The sequence below is a fragment of the Oncorhynchus mykiss genome, chromosome 30 (genome assembly GCF_013265735.2).
Source record: "Oncorhynchus mykiss isolate Arlee chromosome 30, USDA_OmykA_1.1, whole genome shotgun sequence".
NCBI classification, from domain to species: domain Eukaryota; kingdom Metazoa; phylum Chordata; class Actinopteri; order Salmoniformes; family Salmonidae; genus Oncorhynchus; species Oncorhynchus mykiss.
In genome coordinates, this window is record NC_050570.1 from 19,299,612 (window position 1) to 19,320,769 (window position 21,158).

The window sequence follows — 21,158 nt, forward strand, 5'->3', positions numbered from 1 at the left end:
GTGTGTGTGTGTGTGTGTGTGTGTGTGTGTGTGTGTGTGTGTGTGTGTGTGTGTGTGTGTGTGTGTGTGTGTGTGTGTGTGTGTGTGTGTGTGTGTGTGTGTGCGCTTTGCACCACATACACATTCTGCAGACATACACATGCATGTGATGTGTCTGCGAGTGACAGTGACATCATTGGAATTGACAGTACTCCTGGGTACAGTATGTCAGTCTCCAGCCTGCATGCACACACATACACACACATAACACGTTTTCAGACAGCTGTAAGATAACTTTATTCCTGACCATAAACCACATCTGTTATTTTTAAATTACAATATTAATCCTTTTTAACAATAAAAAAAGATTTATTTGTGAATTGTATCTCTGCACTGCCAACAGCAATATCTGTCTTCCACATGTTGCAGAGTCCCGGTTTGTCCCAGTCTCTCTCATATAGTCCCAGCATGGTGTGGTTTTTCAGCCCCCCCCCCCCCCCAGTCCCTTGCATCTATCCAAGGTGTGTGTGTGTATGTGTCATGTAGAGTGGATGGGGAATAAATTAAGCTGGGGTCCTGGGCCTGAAGCCCACTTCCTATTCCTCAGTGCACAGACCACTCCGCCCCTCACCAGGCAGCCAATGGGATTCGCATCTCAGCCTGCTGTTATGCTATTAGCCAGCAGATAGCCAATGAGAAAGAGCACAGAGCGGAGCAGTTTAGTGTGTATCCAGTTGGTTGGGTCTTTGAGTGTGAGTGTGTGTGTGCAGTGCACATGCCTGTGCAGTGTGTGTCCGTCCAGGTGTGTGTGTGTAAACCTATGTGTATGTCTGTGTGTAAACAAGTCTATCTCTTCTTCCTCAGAGTTCGTCTCGTGTGGAGCGGGCAGCGGGTGGAGGTGAGTCTCCCGTCACACTGTTCTGGGCCACGGTGTGGATGCGGCCTTGCTGTTCTGTCTTCCTGGCATGCTGGTGCTGGCGGTCCCAGTCGGTGGCGGTGGCCTCGTCGTCCCAGATGGTGGAGGTCTCTGTGTCGCTGACGTAGCCTGGCTCGCCCGTGTAGTGGGTGGGGTAGAGGAGGAGGGGTTCCACGGAGAAGGCCTTCAGATCCCGAGGCTCAAAGTGAGACATGAAGTCAGAACTGATGGAGAGAAGGGGAAGAGGGTTATATGACACGTCATCAAAGAGAATCACACACTAAGGGAGAGAGAGAGGAGGACATAGTAAACTGCCCACAAAGTGCATTTTGTGCACCATTCAAAATGATAGAGGTGTACAGAAAGGAGAGGGTAATGTATGGTAATTCAGCCCTGCAGAATCAGCACCACTTGGTCAAAGTTAAGCATGGTGAGAGATTGCATCACAGAGAGGTCAGAAACACACAATCAGAGAGCACTCTACCCTGCCACGATGGCAGAGCCAGAGAGTTGTAGAGAGGTGCAGAGAGGGAAGAGGAGCAAGACACATCAGCTTCAATCAGTCAGGCCCCGTCAGCCAGAGGTCAGCTGGTAAAGGTCAGCCCCCCTGCAGCCGTTTAGACAGTGCCAGCAAAAAGAGAGTAACCTGATGCCTTTATTACTTCCCAGGGAATTGAACCTTGAGAGGCAGGACTTAGTCTGAGGGTTAGATCCTCTCAGAGTTGGCAGAGGAGAGACTGCAGGGCATCCCTAACCTACTTCTCTCTCTCTCTCTCTCTCTCTCTCTCTCTCTCTCTCTCTCTCTCTCTCTCTCTCTCTCTCTCTCTCTCTCTCTCTCTCTCTCTCTCTCTCTCTCTCTCTCTCTCTCTCTCTCTCTCTCTCTCTCTCTCTCTCTCTCTCTCTCTCTCTCTCTCTCCTCTCTCTCTCTCTCTCTCTCTCTCTCTCTCTCTCTCTCTCTCTCTCTCTCTCTCTCTCTCTCTCTCTCTCTCTCTCTCTCTCTCTCTCTCTCTCTCTCTCTCTCTCTCTCTCTCTCTCTCTCTCTCTCTCTCTCTCTCTCTCTCTCTCTCTCTCTCTCTCTCATCTGTATTTTTGTAGTGATTTATACTCTCACACACACAGACATGCACACACGCACTTTGAAGCACACACACATACAAACTAATACACAGAAGCACGCATGCGCACACATAGATACACACCCATATACATACACTCACTCACTCCTGCGTATTTATATAGCAATACACACACATCTACACCCCACCCTCATACTGAGCTCTGGATCAATGGGAATCCTGTCCCTCTCACCAGCAGCAGGAAGAGACATTCCGGACCCACATTCCTCCGAGAGGCAGAGCGAGGGAAAGAGAGAGAGAGAGGGGAGGACAGAGGGGAAAGGGCAAAGAGGGGTAGGGGAGAGTGAAGGAGAGAGAGGGGGGGCAGAGTGGGGTAGGGGAGAGAGATGAGAGAGAAAGGGAGGGAAAGCAAGGGAGGGAGGGAGAGAAAATGGGCAGGGGAGCAAGGAGAGGCAGAGGGCAGGGTGCAGAGACAGAGAGTACCCATTTATCCCTGGGAACAATCCCTGGCCTGTGTATCAAGGACTCACTCTGTACAGGAGAGAGAGAGGGGGAGACAGAGGTGAAGAGAAAAATAGAGGGAGAGAAAAGAAAAGTGCCAGAGAGTGAGATGGAGTGAGGGAAATGGGTTGAAGAGAATGCGTGAGGGAGAGGATGCCTGGTTGCTCTTTAAAAGTGCTTCGCTCACCATCTTAAATAAGCATGCCCCATTCAAAAATGTAGAACTAAGAATAGATATAGCCCTTGGTTCACCCCAGGCGTGACTGCACTTGACCAGCACAAAAACATCCTGTTGCGTTCTACATTAGCATCGAATAGCCCCCGCGATATGGAACTTTTCAGGGAAGTCAGGAACCAATATACGCAGTCAGTTAGGAAAGCTAAGGCTAGTTTTTTCAAACAGAAATTTGCATCCTGTAGTACTAATTCCAAAAAGTTTTGGGACACTGTAAAGTACATGGAGAATAAGATCACCTCCTCCCAGCTGTCCATTGCACTGAGGCTAGGAAACACTGTCACCACCGATAAATCTATGATAATCAATCATTTCGAAAAGCATTTTCCTACGGCTGGCCATGTTCTCCACGTCGCTACCCCTACTCTGCCTAACAGTACTGCACTCCCTGCAGCAACTTGCCCAAGCCCCATCCGCTTCTCCTTCACCCAAATCCAAACAGCTGATGTTCTGAAAGAGCTGCAAAATATGGATCTCTACAAATGAGCTGGGCTAGACAATCTGGACCCTCTCCTTCTAAAATGATCTGCCAAAATTGTTGCAACCCCTATTACTAGCCTGTTCAACCTCTCTTTCGTATCGTCTGAGATCCCCAAAGATTGGAAAGCTGCCGCGGTCATCCCCCTTTTCAAAGGGGGAGACACTCTAGACCCAAACTGTTATAGACCTATATCTATCCTGCCCTGCCTTTCTAAAATCTTTGAAAGCCAAGTTAACAAACAGATCACCAACCATTTCGAATCCCACCGTACCTTCTCCACTATGCAATCTGGTTTCCGAACTGGTCATGGATGCACCTCAGCCACGCTCTAGGTCCTAAACGATATCATAACCGCCATCAATAAAAGACAGTACTGTGCAGCCGTCTTCATCGACCTGGCCAAGGCTGTCGACTCTGTCAATCACTGCATTCTTATCGGCAGACTCAACAGCCTTGGTTTCTCAAATGACTGCCTCGCCTGGTTCACCAACTACTTCTCAGATAGAGTTGTGTGTCAAATCGGAGGGCCACAGGGTTCAATTCTCGGGCCGACTCTTTTCTCTGTATATATCAATGATGTCGCTCTTGCTGCTGGTAATATATTCCAGCAGGTATATTTCACTGGTCATCCCCAAAGCCAAAACTTTCTTTGGCCGCCTTTCCTTCCAGTATTCTGCTGCCAATGACTGGAACGAATTGCAAAAATCACTGAAAATGGAGACCTAGAACTTCCTCACTAACTTTAAGCATCAGCTGTTAGAGCAGCTTACTGATCAATGTACCTGTACATAGCCAATCTGTAAATACAACACCCAACTACCTCTTCCCCATATTGTTATTTATCTTCTTGCTCTTTTGCCCCCAATATCTCTACTTGCACATCATCATCTGCACATCTATCACTCCAGTGTTAATGCTAAATTGTAATTATTTAAACTCTATGGTCTATGTATTGCCTTACCTCTCTAATCTTCTACATTTGCACACACTGTACATAGATTTTTTCTATTGTGTTATTGACTGTACGTTTGTTTATGTGTAACTCTGTGTTGTTGTTTCTGTTGCACTGCTTTTCTTTATCTTGTCCAGGTCGCAGTTGTAAATGAGAACTTGTTCTCAACTGGCCTACCTGGTTAAATAAAGAATAAATAAAAAAAAACATCTTTAAAAAAAGTAACTCTGAAACACCAATAAGGAACACCACTCACCATACCACAGAGTCTATATCAGGGATGGACCCCCGGACCAAAAATAAAAACATAAATTAAAAACTCAGACGAGGTCTCAACTTACTGTTGAGAGTTAGAATAATAGAATACACATGGTGCAATTTCTAAATTTGGTTATGCGTCAGCAGTCACTTAATTAGCCCATGTCAGCAAAAAATAAAATAAAAGATTGGTCAGTTAGCTGGCTGCTAGACTATCTAAACTTGTAGAAAGTGTGTTTGATTTACCGACTGGGGTGGGGCCCATTGATCATATTAAAAATTGCAAACATTTGCCTCCACCCTAAGGTAAAATAAAACTGCACATTTCTCTCTCCTCCCCGTCTGTCGCCCAGTCCCTTACTTGGGGTGTTTGTTGAACATGACGGGGAGGAACTCATCAACAGGTAGCATCTTGTTGAAGGCCTGAGCAGCCAGCAGCTTCCTGGCACCCTGCGCTGACAGAGCATAGCCCAGCGTCCAATACGAGTAGTCCGCCTCCACCAGGTTATTAACCCCTTCCACTGAACGCTCCGGCTGACGCACTTGCATACGCTTACGCCCCACATAGCTGTATGAGAACAGAGGGAGGGAGAGAGAGACAGAGGGAGGGAGGGAGGGTGATTCAATTCATTATACATAAGCTCACAATTAATAATAACTCATCATAACAATGCTACTTGTAGATATCGTTCTTACATGAGATCCCAGTCCAGCTGGGCCTTCTCTACTTCCTCCATGATGGTCATCATTCGCCTCTTAAATCTGGGCTCAAACCTCACATCATCCTCCAACACCAGCACCTTGGAAAGACCACGCTCCACCAACTGACAACAGCACAGAGAATAGGCCTGGAGTCACAAATATGCAATAGCACACAACCACTATTGGCATCGACAGGCTGCAATGGATAGGGTCAAACGCTTCAAGTGCCTCTTCACAGAGGACCTGACATGGACCAATCATAGCGATACTGTGGTGAAGAGGGCGCAACAGCGCCTCATGGGCCCTCAATTCTCAAGTTCTACAGCTGCACCATCGAGAGCATTTTCACCGGCTGCATCACTGCCTGGTATGATAACTGCACTGCCTTCAACCGCAAGGCTCTACAGAGGGTGGTGCGGACGGCCCAATACAACCCAATAAAACTGGCCTTCTTTAGACTAGTTGAGTATCTGGAGCATCAGCATTTGTGGGTTGGATTACAGGTTCAAAATGTCAAGAAACAAAGATTTTTCTTCTGCAACTTGTCAGTGTATTCTTGTTCTGAGAAATGAAGGCTATTCCACGTGGTCACTTAGAAACAAGGAAGTTTCTAAGTGACCCAAAACTTTTGAACGGTAGTGTAGCTGTCTCCCTGCACAGGCCTGCACCTTAGAGACACATTTCTCTGACTCTCCACACATCCAACCCTTACACACAAGCACACACACAACCACCCATAAACAAACACACAATAACACAGACTCCCACACACACAATCAATGCAGCTGTTCTATTATATATAATTTGTTCAACTGCGCGACCAACACACTACCCACATTCTATTTGTAAATCGAGTCATTCTTGACACATTCATTATCTACACTGCAGATCCTCTTGTGTACATTTCAGGCTACTACTATTTGTTAATTTTTATATGTCTATTATGGATATTGATTACAGTACTACAATGTTGAGGGAGCTGGCACACCTTTTATACCTGCTATAAACTGTGTATATGAGTAATAATATTTGATTTGATTTAGTGAGGTTAGTTAAGCGCACCTGTACCCAGGTGGAGTGGTGGCTGAGGAAGCAGCCTATCTCTCCTCTGGTTAGAACACGGCCAGAGTATGGGTCCTGATAACCTGGAATCATCTCTATACCCAACGCCTGCAGTTGAGAAGTGTTCAGAGCCCTGAGAGAGAGAGGGAAGGAAAAAGAGAGAGAGAGCGAGAGAGTGAGCGAGAGAGAGAGAGAGGAAGTGAGGGATTGGGATCGATGAACAGAGAACTAATGTAAACCATAGTGTCCCATGCAGCTGTGCAGTCCTGTGTATGTGTATGGGTGAGACCTACTTGCCATCCACTGCGTCAGTAAGGGTGGCCTGCAGACCCAGAGAGGTCATGGTGCTCAACATTCTCTGTCTCCTGTCCAGACGACGTTTCAGATTGATCAGGAAGATCTGAGACGGAGGGAGGGAGGGGGCAGAGAGAGGGAGGGAGCAATCAGTAGGAAGGCAGAGTAGGAAGTAGGGGGATAGACATGGGGTAGTGGAGGAAGGAAACAGATGTAAGGAAGAGCAGGAAAGGGAGGGGAAGAAATGAATGTCACATCAAAGAAAGACGGAGAAACTCACAATATAAACCAATTCCACTAAACAGTCTGGGCCAGTGTCTTACTGTACCTCATCAAAGCCCATCTTGTCCTGCGGAATCTGGGGATTGTACAAGTACTCTGAGGGCGCTATGTTGTGGTCAACTGTTAACACATTAAGAGGAGTCAGAGTTAGAGTTAATACAGGGTTAATACTGAGTAAATGCAGACATAGGAGTCAGAGTTGGAGTTAATACAGGGTTAATACTGAGTAAATGCAGACAGAGGAGTCAGGTTTGGAGTTAATACAGACAGAGGAGTCAGAGTTGGAGTCTACAGGGTTAATACTGAGTAAATGCAGACAGAGGAGTCAGAGTTGGAGTTAATAAAGACAGAGGAGTCAGAGTTGGAGTTAATACAGACAGAGGAGTCAGAGTTGGAGTTAATACAGACAGAGGAGTCAGAGTTGGAGTTACAGACAGAGGAGTCAGAGTTGGAGTTACAGACAGAGGAGTCAGAGTTGGAGTTAATATAGACAGAGGAGTCAGAGTTGGAGTTAATACAGACAGAGGAATCAGAGTTGGAGTCAATACATACAGAGGAGTCAGAGTCAATACAGACAGTCAGAATTAATTCAGACAGTGTTAATACAGAGTTAATACAGACAGAGGAGTCAGAGTTGGAGTTAATACAGACAGAGGAGTCAGAGTTGGAGTTAATACAGGGTTAATACTGAGTAAATGCAGACAGAGGAGTCAAAGTTGGAGTTAATACAGACAGAGGAGTCAGAGTTGGAGTAAATGCAGACAGGGGAGTCAGAGTTGGAGTTAATACAGACAGAGGAGTCAGAGTTGGAATTAATACAGGGTTAATACTGAGTTAATACAGACAGAGGAGTCAGAGTTGGAGTTAATACAGACAGAGGGTGTCAGAGTTAGAGTTAATACAGACAGAGGAGTCAGAGTTAGAGTTAATACAGAGTTAATACAGACAGAGGATGCCAGAGCTAGAGTTAATACAGCAGCGTGGAATCAGGGAGAGTATTTCCTCTAGGGTCACACTGGCTTATTTCCCATTCCCATAAGCAGAGAGAAAACTGTGGGAGAGTGAGGAGGAGGAAGGAAAAAGAGAGAGAAATAGAGAGCTAGTAAGGCACTGCAACAGGCTTTAGGTTAAGGGATAAGTTCAGGCTTAAGGATAGGTTTTGTGTGTTGTCAGAGAAGAGGCTAAATTAAAATGGGAGAAAACAGAGATGAAGGATCCTTTTGAAGGAGAGTTAGAAATCTGACAAAGTAAAAGAGGCGTTTATTTTGATTTAGAAAGTAGTGTGTGTGTGTGTGTGTGTGTGTGTGTGTGTGTGTGTGTGTGTGTGTGTGCTTACTCATGGCCTCAGCGATAGTGTGTGTGAAGCTCTCCTTCTCCTCGTCAACATTCTGTGAGGCCTTCAGAGGAACCGGCAGGAAGCCATAGTGTTCTCTGTTACACACATACATCTGGACATCTGTCAACACACAGTCACACAGAGTAAATCTAAAACACACTGACACACATACACCTGGACATCTGTCAACACACATTCACACAGAGTAAATCCAAAACACACTGATACACACATACACCTGGACATCTGTCAACACACAGTCACACAGAGTAAATCCAAAACACACTGATACACACATATACCTGGACATCTGTCAACACACAGTAACACAGAGTAAATCCAAAACACACTGATACACACATACACCTGGACATCTGTCAACACACATTCACACAGAGTAAATCCAAAACACACTGATACACACATACATCTGGACATCTGTCAACACACAGTAACACAGAGTAAATCCAAAACACACTGATACACACATACATCTGGACATCTGTCAACACACAGTAACACAGAGTAAATCCAAAACACACTGATACACACATACATCTGGACATCTGTCAACACACATTCACACAGAGTAAATCCAAAACACACTGATACACACATACATCTGGACATCTGTCAACACACAGTAACACAGAGTAAATCCAAAACACACTGATACACACATACATCTGGACATCTGTCAACACACAGTAACACAGAGTAAATCCAAAACACACTGATACACACATACACCTGGACATCTGTCAACACACAGTAACACAGAGTAAATCCAAAACACACTGATACACACATACATCTGGACATCTGTCAACACACAGTAACACAGAGTAAATCCAAAACACACTGATACACACATACATCTGGACATCTGTCAACACACAGTAACACAGAGTAAATCCAAAACACACTGATACACACATACACCTGGACATCTGTCAACACACAGTAACACAGAGTAAATCCAAAACACACTGATACACACATACATCTGGACATCTGTCAACACACATTCACACAGAGTAAATCTAAAACACACTGACACACATACACCTGGACATCTGTCAACACACAGTAACACAGAGTAAATCTAAAACACACTGACACACATATACCTGGACATCTGTCAACACACAGTAACACAGAGTAAATCCAAAACACACTGATACACACATACATCTGGACATCTGTCAACACACAGTAACACAGAGTAAATCCAAAACACACTGATACACACATACATCTGGACATCTGTCAACACACAGTAACACAGAGTAAATCCAAAACACACTGATACACACATACACCTGGACATCTGTCAACACACAGTAACACAGAGTAAATCTAAAACACACTGACACACATATACCTGGACATCTGTCAACACACATTCACACAGAGTAAATCCAAAACACACTGATACACACATACATCTGGACATCTGTCAACACACAGTAACACAGAGTAAATCTAAAACACACTGACACACATATACCTGGACATCTGTCAACACACATTCACACAGAGTAAATCCAAAACACACTGATACACACATACATCTGGACATCTGTCAACACACAGTAACACAGAGTAAATCCAAAACACACTGATACACACATACACCTGGACATCTGTCAACACACATTCACACAGAGTAAATCTAAAACACACTGACACACATATACCTGGACATCTGTCAACACACATTCACACAGAGTAAATCCAAAACACACTGATACACACATACATCTGGACATCTGTCAACACACAGTAACACAGAGTAAATCTAAAACACACTGACACACATATACCTGGACATCTGTCAACACACATTCACACAGAGTAAATCCAAAACACACTGATACACACATACATCTGGACATCTGTCAACACACAGTAACACAGAGTAAATCTAAAACACACTGACACACATATACCTGGACATCTGTCAACACACATTCACACAGAGTAAATCCAAAACACACTGATACACACATACATCTGGACATCTGTCAACACACAGTAACACAGAGTAAATCCAAAACACACTGATACACACATACACCTGGACATCTGTCAACACACATTCACACAGAGTAAATCCAAAACACACTGATACACACATACACCTGGACATCTGTCAACACACATTCACACAGAGTAAATCCAAAACACACTGATACACACATACATCTGGACATCTGTCAACACACAGTAACACAGAGTAAATCCAAAACACACTGATACACACATACATCTGGACATCTGTCAACACACAGTAACACAGAGTAAATCCAAAACACACTGACACACATACACCTGGACATCTGTCAACACACATTCACACAGAGTAAATCCAAAACACACTGATACACACATACACCTGGACATCTGTCAACACACATTCACACAGAGTAAATCCAAAACACACTGATACACACATACATCTGGACATCTGTCAACACACAGTAACACAGAGTAAATCCAAAACACACTGACACATCTGGATATCTGGAAAGAAACACTACTACACCCAAAAACCCTGTAACATGATTGTACAGTGCCTTCAGAAAGTATTCAGAACCCTTGACTTTTTCCACATTTTGTTACATTACAACCTTATTCTAACTTTTTTCCCTCATTAATCTACACACAATACTCCATAATGACAAAGTGAAACCAGGTTTTTAGACATTTTTGCTAATTTATTAAACATAAAAAACTGAACAATTCCATTTACATAAGGATTCAATCCCTTTACTCAGTAAAGTGCTTTGTTGAAGCACCTTTGGCAGTGATAACAGTCTCGAATCTTCTCGGGTATGACGCTACAAGCTTGGCACACCTGTATTTGGGGAGTTGCTCCCATTCTTCTCTGCAGATCTTCTCAAGCTCTGTCAGGTTGGATGGGGAGCGTCACTTCACAGCTATTTTCAGGTCTCTCCAGAGATGTTTGATCTGGTTCAAGTCTGGGATCTGGCTGGGCCACTCAAGGACATTCAGAAACTTGTCCAGAAGCCACTCCTGCATTGTCTTGGCTGTGTGCTTAGGATCGTCCTGTTGGAAGGTGAACCTTCGCCCCAGTCTGAGGTCCTGAGCTCTCTGGAGCAGGTTTTCATCAAGGATCTCTCTGTACTTTGCTACATTCATCTTTGCCTCAATCCTGACTAGTCTCTCAGTCCCTGCCTCTGATAAACATCCTCACAGCATGATGATGCCACCACCATGCTTCACCGTAGGGATGGTGCCAGGTTTCCTCCAGACGTGACGCCTGAACAAATAGTTCAATCTTGGTTTCATCAGACCAGAAAACCTTGTTTCTCATGGTCTGATAGTCTTTAGTGCCATTTGGCAAACTGCAAGCAGGCTGTCATGTGCCTTTTACTGAGGACTGGCTTCCGTCTGGCCACTCTACCATAAAGGCCTGATTGGTGGAGTGCTGCAGAGATGATTGTCCTTCTGGAAGATTCTCCCTTCTCCACAGAGGAACTCTGGAGCTCTGTCAGAGTGACCTTCGGGTTCTTGGTCACCTCCCTGACCAAGGCCCTTCTCCACCGATTGCTCAGTTTGGCCGGACGGACAGCTCTAGGAAGAGTCTTGGTGGTTCCAAACTTCTTCCATTTTTTGGTACCCTTCCCCAGATCTGTGCCTTGACACAATCCTGTCTCAGAGCTCTACGGACAATTCCTTCGACCTCATGGCTTGGTTTTTTCTATGACATGCACTGTCAATTGTGAGACCTTGTATAGACAGGTGTGTGCCTTTCCAAATCATGTCCAATCAATTGAATTTACCACAGGTGGACTCCAATCAAGTTGTAGAAACATCTCAAGTATGATCAATGGAAACAGGATGCACCTGAGCTCAATTTCGAGTCTCATAGCAAAGGGTCTGAATACCGTTGTAAATAAGGTATTTCTGTTTTTATTTTTAATAACATTGCAAAGAAAAATCTAAAAACCAGTTTTCCTTTGTCATTATGAGGTATTGTGTGTATTATTGTGTGTATGTAAGTGTTTGTGAATTTGTGTTATGTATTTAATAGTTATGTGTTTACTAGTTCTGTTTGTGCCCTACCGATCACAAGCCACATCAAATAATCCCACACAATCAGTGAAGTCCGAAAGTCACAAATCTGGTGTCAATTACCCAGCCTGCCTTGTCTCCCTCCATTAAACACACGATGGGTTCTGTTGTAAAACATGTCTTCAACACAAGATACAGAAGTACCCTCAGAACTATTAAAACACAGAGAACTACCCTTGCTCTCCCCTAGCCCCTTTCCCTTTAGTATTTGCAGATCTGAAGCAATCGGATAGGTGTAAAATAATATGGCATAAGATTCTTACATTTGGGACGGCGGGTAGCCTAGTGGTTAGAGTGTTGGTCCAGTAACCGAAAGGTTGCCGGATCAAATCCCCGAACTGACAAGGAAAAAAATCTGTTGTTCTGCCCCTGAACAAGGCAGTTAACCTAATGTTCCCTGGTAGGCTGTCATTGTAAATAAGAATTTGATCTTAACTGACTTGCCTAGTTAAATAAAGACTAAATAAATGACCCCCTGGGCCTGAATGGAAGGCTAGGTGGAGCCATAAGGACTTTGATTTCACTGTGTGGTTGGGACTAGGGGTTGTTTCTGAACCTGAACACAGTTGGTAAGTGGGTGGGGTGTGTTGTACTCGGGGTTATGTTTTTACAACAACATGAACTAGGGTGTTGTGTCTGGACAGGATCATGGTGACCACACATGGTGGGGGGTGGGAGGGAGTTAAACTCTGACCTGCCTGTCGGGCGGAGAAGGAGAATACCATGATGTCATCGAAGGCCCAGCTGTAGTCAGGGTGAGGGGGGTAGAAGGCCAGCTCCCGACTGGCGTCACGCCTCAGGTCTAACAGGAATGTAGAGTGCACCATGGGTACGGCGAAGCAACCCAGACGCTTCCACTCCCTGATTGGCTGGTAGTCTGGAGTACGCTTATAGTAACCCTGGGAGACAGAGATAAAGAGATGGAGAGATGGAGAGACAGGGTTGAAAGGAGAGCGGGTGAGAGAGGGGGACGGGAAATATAGAATTGGTCTTAAAGATGCAGTCCGGGATCTTAAGCACAACAAATTCGTAAAATATTGTACAAAAAAATATTGTACAAATAAGATTCGTAACATAAGAATTGCAAAAAAAATACAATAATTGCAGGACGTAACATATCCCACGATATGAATGACGGAGTACACAAATGACATAGTGCACAAAAAACGGGGACCCGTTTTGGCTCATGAGCAGCACTTTCAAAACAACTGGCTGAAATTATACAAAAGTTCTAGAGCATCACTTTAAGAGGTGTGGAAGCTTTGTGAAGAACAGAGACCAAACGGTCATAACATTCACTTGCTTGCTGACGGAGAGAGAGGGCACATAAAGAGGAGTGAGGTCTATGTGGGGCTACATGGCTATTGCAGGTTATTTACCTGGGGAGTGATGCCACACCAGAAGTTGGAGTAGAGAGAGCGAGACTCCAGCATGGGAGCCACCAGAGTCAGGTTCTCAGCCATGAGTAGGTTCAGGATCCTGGGGTTGGTCAGCAGGTTATCACTGTCTGCAAACTAGACACACAGAGAAAGACAACAGAATAATGTATAATCTCACAGAAAGTAATTTAACAAACATGTTAACATAAATTGCAAGCATACAATCTAAGACAACCGGAGACGGAGAGAAAGCAGGTATCATCATTCACAGACAATTATACCATGAACTGAAGTCACACGTAATCTCACAGGTATAATATTATCTGTCTCACCAGTATATAATCTGCCCAGCGTTCCCGTGCTGCCTTCAGAGCAGCCTGCCTCAGCTTCATCACATGGTTGAAGCGGGACGGAGGCCAGTGCTTGGGCCCCCACTCATCAGTATAGGACCTGAGGACAGGACAAAAAGCTTTACGATCAGTACCTGATATTCACCATGCCTTAATGAGGTCAGACACTGGGGGGCGTGGTCAGAGGCAGGGGCGGAGTCAGACACTGGGGGGCGTGCTCAGACTTACTTGGGCTGCTCCATGGGTCTCCACTCCACATAGTGGTACTGGTCCTGGGCCTGCTTCAGCCACTCCCTCAGCATGGCTGTGCTGTTGTCCACACTGTGGTCTGTCGCTGCCCTGAGACACAATATGACAAGGGACACTATATCAACACAACGCACATGACAGGAACAAAAGATTTAAGCACTAACTTTCTACATAACGCATTAAGATAATGTGTCGACACGGCAACAGCAAGACGGAAACATAGCTGCAGCTGATCCTGTGTGTGTAGGATCAAAACATGAACACACACAGACACGCAGTGTCCTATGTGAGTCAGGAGAGTAAAAGGAGCAACCAACAAACAGGCCAGAGCGTACAGTACAGCACCGCAGCTAGGACAACTCTATCCTGTCCTCACACACACTGCTGCCACTGTCTGCACACCGTGTTCCCTGTCCTCACACACACACACACACACACACACACACACACACGCACACACCCTAACTCTGTCACACACTCACCCTTCCTTTCTCACCCCATGCTATCACGCTCTCACTTCTACAGAGTCGTAGCCTGACAGTAATAGCCTAAGGCCTTGAGATGATAACTACAGTACTCTCTCTCTGCATCTAACATATGCTTAATGGAGGAAAGGGTCAATAGAGAGAGAGACGGGGAGAGAGAGAGAGAGAGAGAGAGAGAGAGAGAGAGAGAGAGAGAGAGAGAGAGAGAGAGAGAGAGAGAGAGGCCAGTGTCTGTAGAGAGGATGCTGTGTCACTTATGGCAAGCACACACACACAAACACAAACTGGAGTTTTCCACTGCTTGCTGTAATATTCCTGGCTGTAACCTCTCCAGACAAACTCTCACCCTACGTTAGAGTGCAGACAAACCAGAGATAGCAGTGTATAAACACCCATTTTACAAAACCGCTGCTAACACTGTTCACCATGAGATAACACTGTAGACACAATTCATCACACACACTGAGCTCAGAGATAACAATATTGACAACGGTAAGACACACAGAAACCCTGTTCAGAGAGAGATCTTTTGGCACAGACAGTTGACTTGGTATTAACACCCAGACACTAACAGACAGTTGACTTGGTATTAACACCCAGACACTAACAGATCTCCAGACAGACAGTTGACTTGGTATTAACACCCAGACACTAACAGATCTCCAGACAGACAGTTGACTTGGTATTAACACCCAGACACTAACAGATCTCCAGACAGACAGTTGACTTGGTATTAACACCCAGACACTAACAGATCTCCAGACAGACAGTTGACTTGGTATTAACACCCAGACACTAACAGATCTCCAGACAGACAGTTGACTTGGTATTAACACCCAGACACTAACAGATCTCCAGACAGACAGTTGACTTGGTATTAACACCCAGACACTAACAGATCTCCAGACAGACAGTTGACTTGGTATTAACACCCAGACACTAACAGACAGTTGACTTGGTATTAACACCCAGACACTAACAGACCTCCAGACAGACAGTTGACTTGGTATTAACACCCAGACACTAACAGACCTACAGACAGACAGTTGACTTGGTATTAACACCCAGACACTAACAGACCTCCAGACAGACAGTTGACTTGGTATTAACACCCAGACACTAACAGACAGTTGACTTGGTATTAACACCCAGACACTAACAGATCTCCAGACAGACAGTTGACTTGGTATTAACACCCAGACACTAACAGACAGTTGACTTGGTATTAACACCCAGACACTAACAGACAGTTGACTTGGTATTAACACCCAGACACTAACAGACAGTTGACTTGGTATTAACACCCAGACACTAACAGATCTCCAGACAGACAGTTGACTTGGTATTAACACCCAGACGCTAACAGACAGTTGACTTGGTATTAACACCCAGACACTAACAGACCTCCAGACAGACAGTTGACTTGGTATTAACACCCAGACACTAACAGACAGTTGACTTGGTATTAACACCCAGACACTAACAGACAGTTGACTTGGTATTAACACCCAGACACTAACAGACCTCCAGACAGACAGTTGACTTGGTATTAACACCCAGACACTAACAGACAGTTGACTTGGTATTAACACCCAGACACTAACAGACAGTTGACTTGGTATTAACACCCAGACACTAACAGACCTCCAGACAGACAGTTGACTAGGTATTAACACCCAGACACTAACAGACAGTTGACTTGGTATTAACACCCAGACACTAACAGACAGTTGACTTGGTATTAACACCCAGACACTAACAGACCTCCAGACAGACAGTTGACTAGGTATTAACACCCAGACACTAACAGACAGTTGACTTGGTATTAACACCCAGACACTAACAGACAGTTGACTTGGTATTAACACCCAGACACTAACAGACAGTTGACTTGGTATTAACACCCAGACACTAACAGACCTCCAGACAGACAGTTGACTTGGTATTAACACCCAGACACTAACAGACAGTTGACTTGGTATTAACACCCAGACACTAACAGATCTCCAGACAGACAGTTGACTAGGTATTAACACCCAGACACTAACAGATCTCCAGACAGACAGTTGACTTGGTATTAACACCCAGACACTAACAGACCTCCAGACAGACAGTTGACTTGGTATTAACACCCAGACACTAACAGATCTCCAGACAGTTGACTTGGTATTAACATCCAGACACTAACAGATCTCCAGACAGACAGTTGACTTGGTATTAACACCCAGACACTAACAGATCTCCAGACAGACAGTTGACTTGGTATTAACACCCAGACACTAACAGACAGTTGACTTGGTATTAACACCCAGACACTAACAGACCTCCAGACAGACAGTTGACTTGGTATTAACACCCAGACACTAACAGACCTCCAGACAGACAGTTGACTTGGTATTAACACCCAGACACTAACAGACCTCCAGACAGACAGTTGACTTGGTATTAACACCCAGACACTAACAGATCTCCAGACAGACAGTTGACTTGGTATTAACACCCAGACACTAACAGATCTCCAGACAGTTGACTTGGTATTAACACCCAGACACTAACAGACCTCCAGACAGACAGTTGACTTGGTATTAACACCCAGACACTAACAGATCTCCAGACAGACAGTTGACTTGGTATTAACACCCAGACACTAACAGATCTCCAGACAGACAGTTGACTTGGTATTAACACCCAGACACTAACAGATCTCCAGACAGACAGTTGACTTGGTATTAACACCCAGACACTAACAGATCTCCAGACAGACAGTTGACTTGGTATTAACACCCAGACACTAACAGATCTCCAGACAGACAGTTGACTTGGTATTAACACCCAGACACTAACAGATCTCCAGACAGACATAGTCAGTCCAGCTGGAGATAGAATGTAGGCCTTACTGCCTTAAGGACCACAGGGGTAATCCTGGGGTTAATAACAACCCTGTGTGTGTGTGTGTGTGTGTGTGTGTGTGTGTGTGTGTGTGTGTGTGTGTGTGTGTGTGTGTGTGTGTGTGTGTGTGTGTGTGTGTGTGTGTGTGTGTGTGTGTGTGTGTGTGTGTGTGTGTGTGTTTAAAACAGTGTGTGTGTGTGTTTGGGTATGTGGACGTAAACTGTATAGCAGGGGTGTTAAACTTTAAGACTTAGACAACCAGGTGAGGGGAGTTATTTGCTCATCAGTGACCTTAGTTCATCAATCAAGTACAAGAGAGGAGCGAAAACCCGCAGACACTCGGCCCTCTGTGGAATGAGTTTGACACGTGCTGTAAAGGATGAGTCCCTCTTCTGACAACTGGTCTCTGTCACTGGGTAAAACACCTTTAGTGGAGGTAATGAATGGATGTGCACACTCTCTTTGACATGTCTTTTTCAACCATGAAATTCCATATTGCTGGAGGAAATAAATGTGTTGGTACCTGTCAGTTTCAAATTAGCTCTGGGCTAGGATTTGAATAGGGTGGATCTGTGAGAAGCTCAGAAACAGAAGAATCTCCATACGTTCTGTATGAGGACGCGTGTGTGTGCATGTATGCGTGCAGGAGCATGCGTTTGCATCTCATACCTTTGTTCCCTTGCCATCCTTTTACAAGTCAGTGAGGTCACAGAGACAAATATGTTAGATGGATTGTATCTCATACTAACTAAAAACATATTTAGTAAATGTCTCACCATGCTCATTAGAACACAGCCAAAACAAACAGGTGACAATATGGTTAGGTTTCCACATTCCCCACTAAAATGTTAACGTTTTCAAATCTGCCCACAATTCCAGAAGGAGCCTATTCAAGCATTTTAGCAGTTGAAGGTTTCTGACTGTACGTCATTCTTCACTAGATCAGCCCCTTTCAGCCATAACACACAGCTCTGTATTAGAAGTACACTATGATATTTTCTATTACGGAAGCAGCATCTCATTTTGCCTTATGTAAGATAATAGTTGGTGTATGATGTGTGTGTGCACGTGTGTGGATTCTATGGGCCTGCACTGGCAGAGGACAGGCAGGCACACAGGCCAGGTGTTCTATCTTTCACCTTTGTGTCTCTTCTTTAATTTATTTAGGTGACTCTTCATCATTCCATCTCCTCTCTCCATCTCCTATTCCACACATGCATTTCCTGTTTCCGGCAGGATCTATCCTTTCCAGGCTTCTCAATTTCCTCTCCCCAGGGCTGAATCAACCAAGGAGGGTACAGAGCAGCAGCTTGAGTCCCTGGTCACCCCCACATCCCCCTAACCACACTCACAGGCACTGCTGCCAAGCCTGAAATTCAATGCCAATGATGTGTGAATGGGAAAATATGCTTGTGGGATACTGTATAATTTAATTTTTTAAATCTGTACACTCATAGGTGTACATAGCATCAGAACGTGTGTTTTAGCACTTCTGTTCATGTGTGTTTGTGTTCTGTATGTGTGAGAGAGCGTGTTAAAATGTCAGCTCATTTTGAAGGTGTTTGACAATCCAGGCTCTGGGGGGTTAGACTGGACACTTATCCAGTCTTCCTCCCTCCCTCTTTCCCTCATCCGTCCCTTTGTTCATCCGCTCTACCCTCTTTGAGGTTTACAGTAACTCTATGGCTTATTATTTTCAGTCCTGGAGCACTGCAGCTCTACTTTCTCTCTTTATGATCCTCATCTGGACACCACATGCTATTAGGTTTCACCTACACACTCTTGCCATCTCTTTCTCTCTCTATCCCTCTCTCCTCGATCTATCAGTCCCACCTGGACTGGCTATGCCTTTCATCAGTGAGGAGGGGGTGTGATGAGCTGACATTGAGCAAGATCAATGGGAGGGGTCAGGGGACAGAAGGGTTACACCTGGCCCAAAAACACTGAACAAACACTCAAGTGAAAGTTACGAGGCCTAAAATCCTTCCATCGTATCGGCATTGGACATTCCCTTTTACCGTATCTAGTGTTAGCAGACTTAAATCACTTTACCTACAGTTGAAGTCGGAAGTTTACATACACTTAGGTTGGAGTCATTAAAACTATTTTTCAACCACTCCACAAATTTCTTGTTAACAAACTATAGTTTTGGCAAGTCGGTTAGGACATCTACCTTGTGCATGACACAAGTACTTTTTCCAACAATTGTTTACAGACAGATTATTTCACTTATAATTCACTGTATCACAATTCCAGTGGGTCAGAAGTTTACATACACTAAGTTGTCTGTGCCTTTAAACAGCTTGGAAAATTACAGAAAATTATGTCATGGCTTTAGAAGCTTCTGATAGGCTAATTGACATAATTTGAGTCAATTGGAGGTGTACCTGTGGATGTATTCCAAGGCCTACCTTCAAACTCAGTGCCTCTTTGCTTGACATCATGGGAAAATCAAACGAAATCAGCCAAGACCTCAGAAAAAAATGATAAACCTCCACAAGTCTGGTTCATCCTTGGGGGCAATTTCCAAAACGCCTGAAGGTAACACGTTCATATGTACAAGCAATAGTATGCAAGTATTAACACCATGGGACCATGCAGCCCTTCATACCGCTCAGGAAGGAGACGCGTTCTGTCTCCTAGAGAAGAACATACTATGGTGCGAAAAGTGCAAATCAAACCCAGAACAACAGCAAAGAATCTTGTGAAGACGCTGGAGGAAACAGGTACAAAAGTATCTATATTCACAGTAAAACAAGTCCTATATCAACATGACCTGGGGCGGCAGGTTAGAGTGTTGTGGTTAGAGTGTTGGACTAGTAACCGAAAGGTTGCAAGATCGAATCCCCGAGCTGACAAGGTCTGTCGTTCTGCCCCTGAACAAAGCAGTTAACCCACTGTTCCTAGGCCGTCATTGAAAATAAGAATTTGTTCTTAACGGACTTGCCTAGTTAAATTAAGAAAAAAAAATGAAAGTCTGCTCAGCAAGGGAGAAGCCACTGCTCCAAAATCACCATAAAAAAGCCAGACTAAGGTTTGCACATGGGGACAAAGATCAATTCATCAATTCTTGGAGAAATTTCCTATGGTCTGATGAAACAAAAATAGAACTGTTTGGCCATAACGACCATTGTTATGTTTGGAGGAAAAAGGGGGAGGCTTGCAAGCCAAAGAATACCATCCCAACTGTGAAGCACGGGGGTGGCAGCATCATGTTGTGGGGATGGCAGCGTCATGTTGTGAGGAGGAGCCCTACAAACCTGACTCAGTTACACCAGCTCTGTCAGGGGGAATGGGCCAAAATTCAACCAACTTATTGTGGGAAGCTTGTGGAAGGCTACCCAAAACATTTGACCCAAGTTAAAAATTTAAAGGCAATGCTACAAAGTACGAATTGAGTGTATGTAAACTTCTGACCCACTGGGAATGTGATGAAAGAAATAAAAGCTGAAATAAATCATTCTCCCTACTATTATTTCACATTCTTAAAATAAAGTGGTGATCCTAACTGACCTAAAACAGGACATTTTTACTAGGATTAAATGTCAGGAATTGTGAAAAACTGAATTTAAATGTATTTGTCTAAGGTGTATGTAAACTTCCGACTTCAACTGTATGTGTGTGTGCATTC

At 44.5% G+C, this 21,158-nt stretch overlaps 1 protein-coding gene across 1 annotated transcript in view; it reads right to left on the bottom strand.

Annotated features, from left to right (window-relative positions):
* Window positions 1-463: 463 nt before the first annotated feature.
* Window positions 464-21,158, bottom strand: part of LOC110521489 (procollagen galactosyltransferase 2) — a 28,930-nt gene continuing 8,235 nt past the window's right edge. The window contains exons 2-12 of the mRNA XM_021599073.2: window positions 14,133-14,243; window positions 13,887-14,004; window positions 13,555-13,689; window positions 12,870-13,074; window positions 8,075-8,194; window positions 6,785-6,858; window positions 6,456-6,562; window positions 6,163-6,295; window positions 5,095-5,222; window positions 4,760-4,966; window positions 464-1,119 (exon numbers count right to left, since the gene is read on the bottom strand). Coding sequence (XP_021454748.2) covers window positions 840-1,119; window positions 4,760-4,966; window positions 5,095-5,222; window positions 6,163-6,295; window positions 6,456-6,562; window positions 6,785-6,858; window positions 8,075-8,194; window positions 12,870-13,074; window positions 13,555-13,689; window positions 13,887-14,004; window positions 14,133-14,243 — 1,618 coding nt within the window. The 3' untranslated portion in view covers window positions 464-839. The remainder of the gene's footprint in view (window positions 1,120-4,759; window positions 4,967-5,094; window positions 5,223-6,162; window positions 6,296-6,455; window positions 6,563-6,784; window positions 6,859-8,074; window positions 8,195-12,869; window positions 13,075-13,554; window positions 13,690-13,886; window positions 14,005-14,132; window positions 14,244-21,158) is intronic.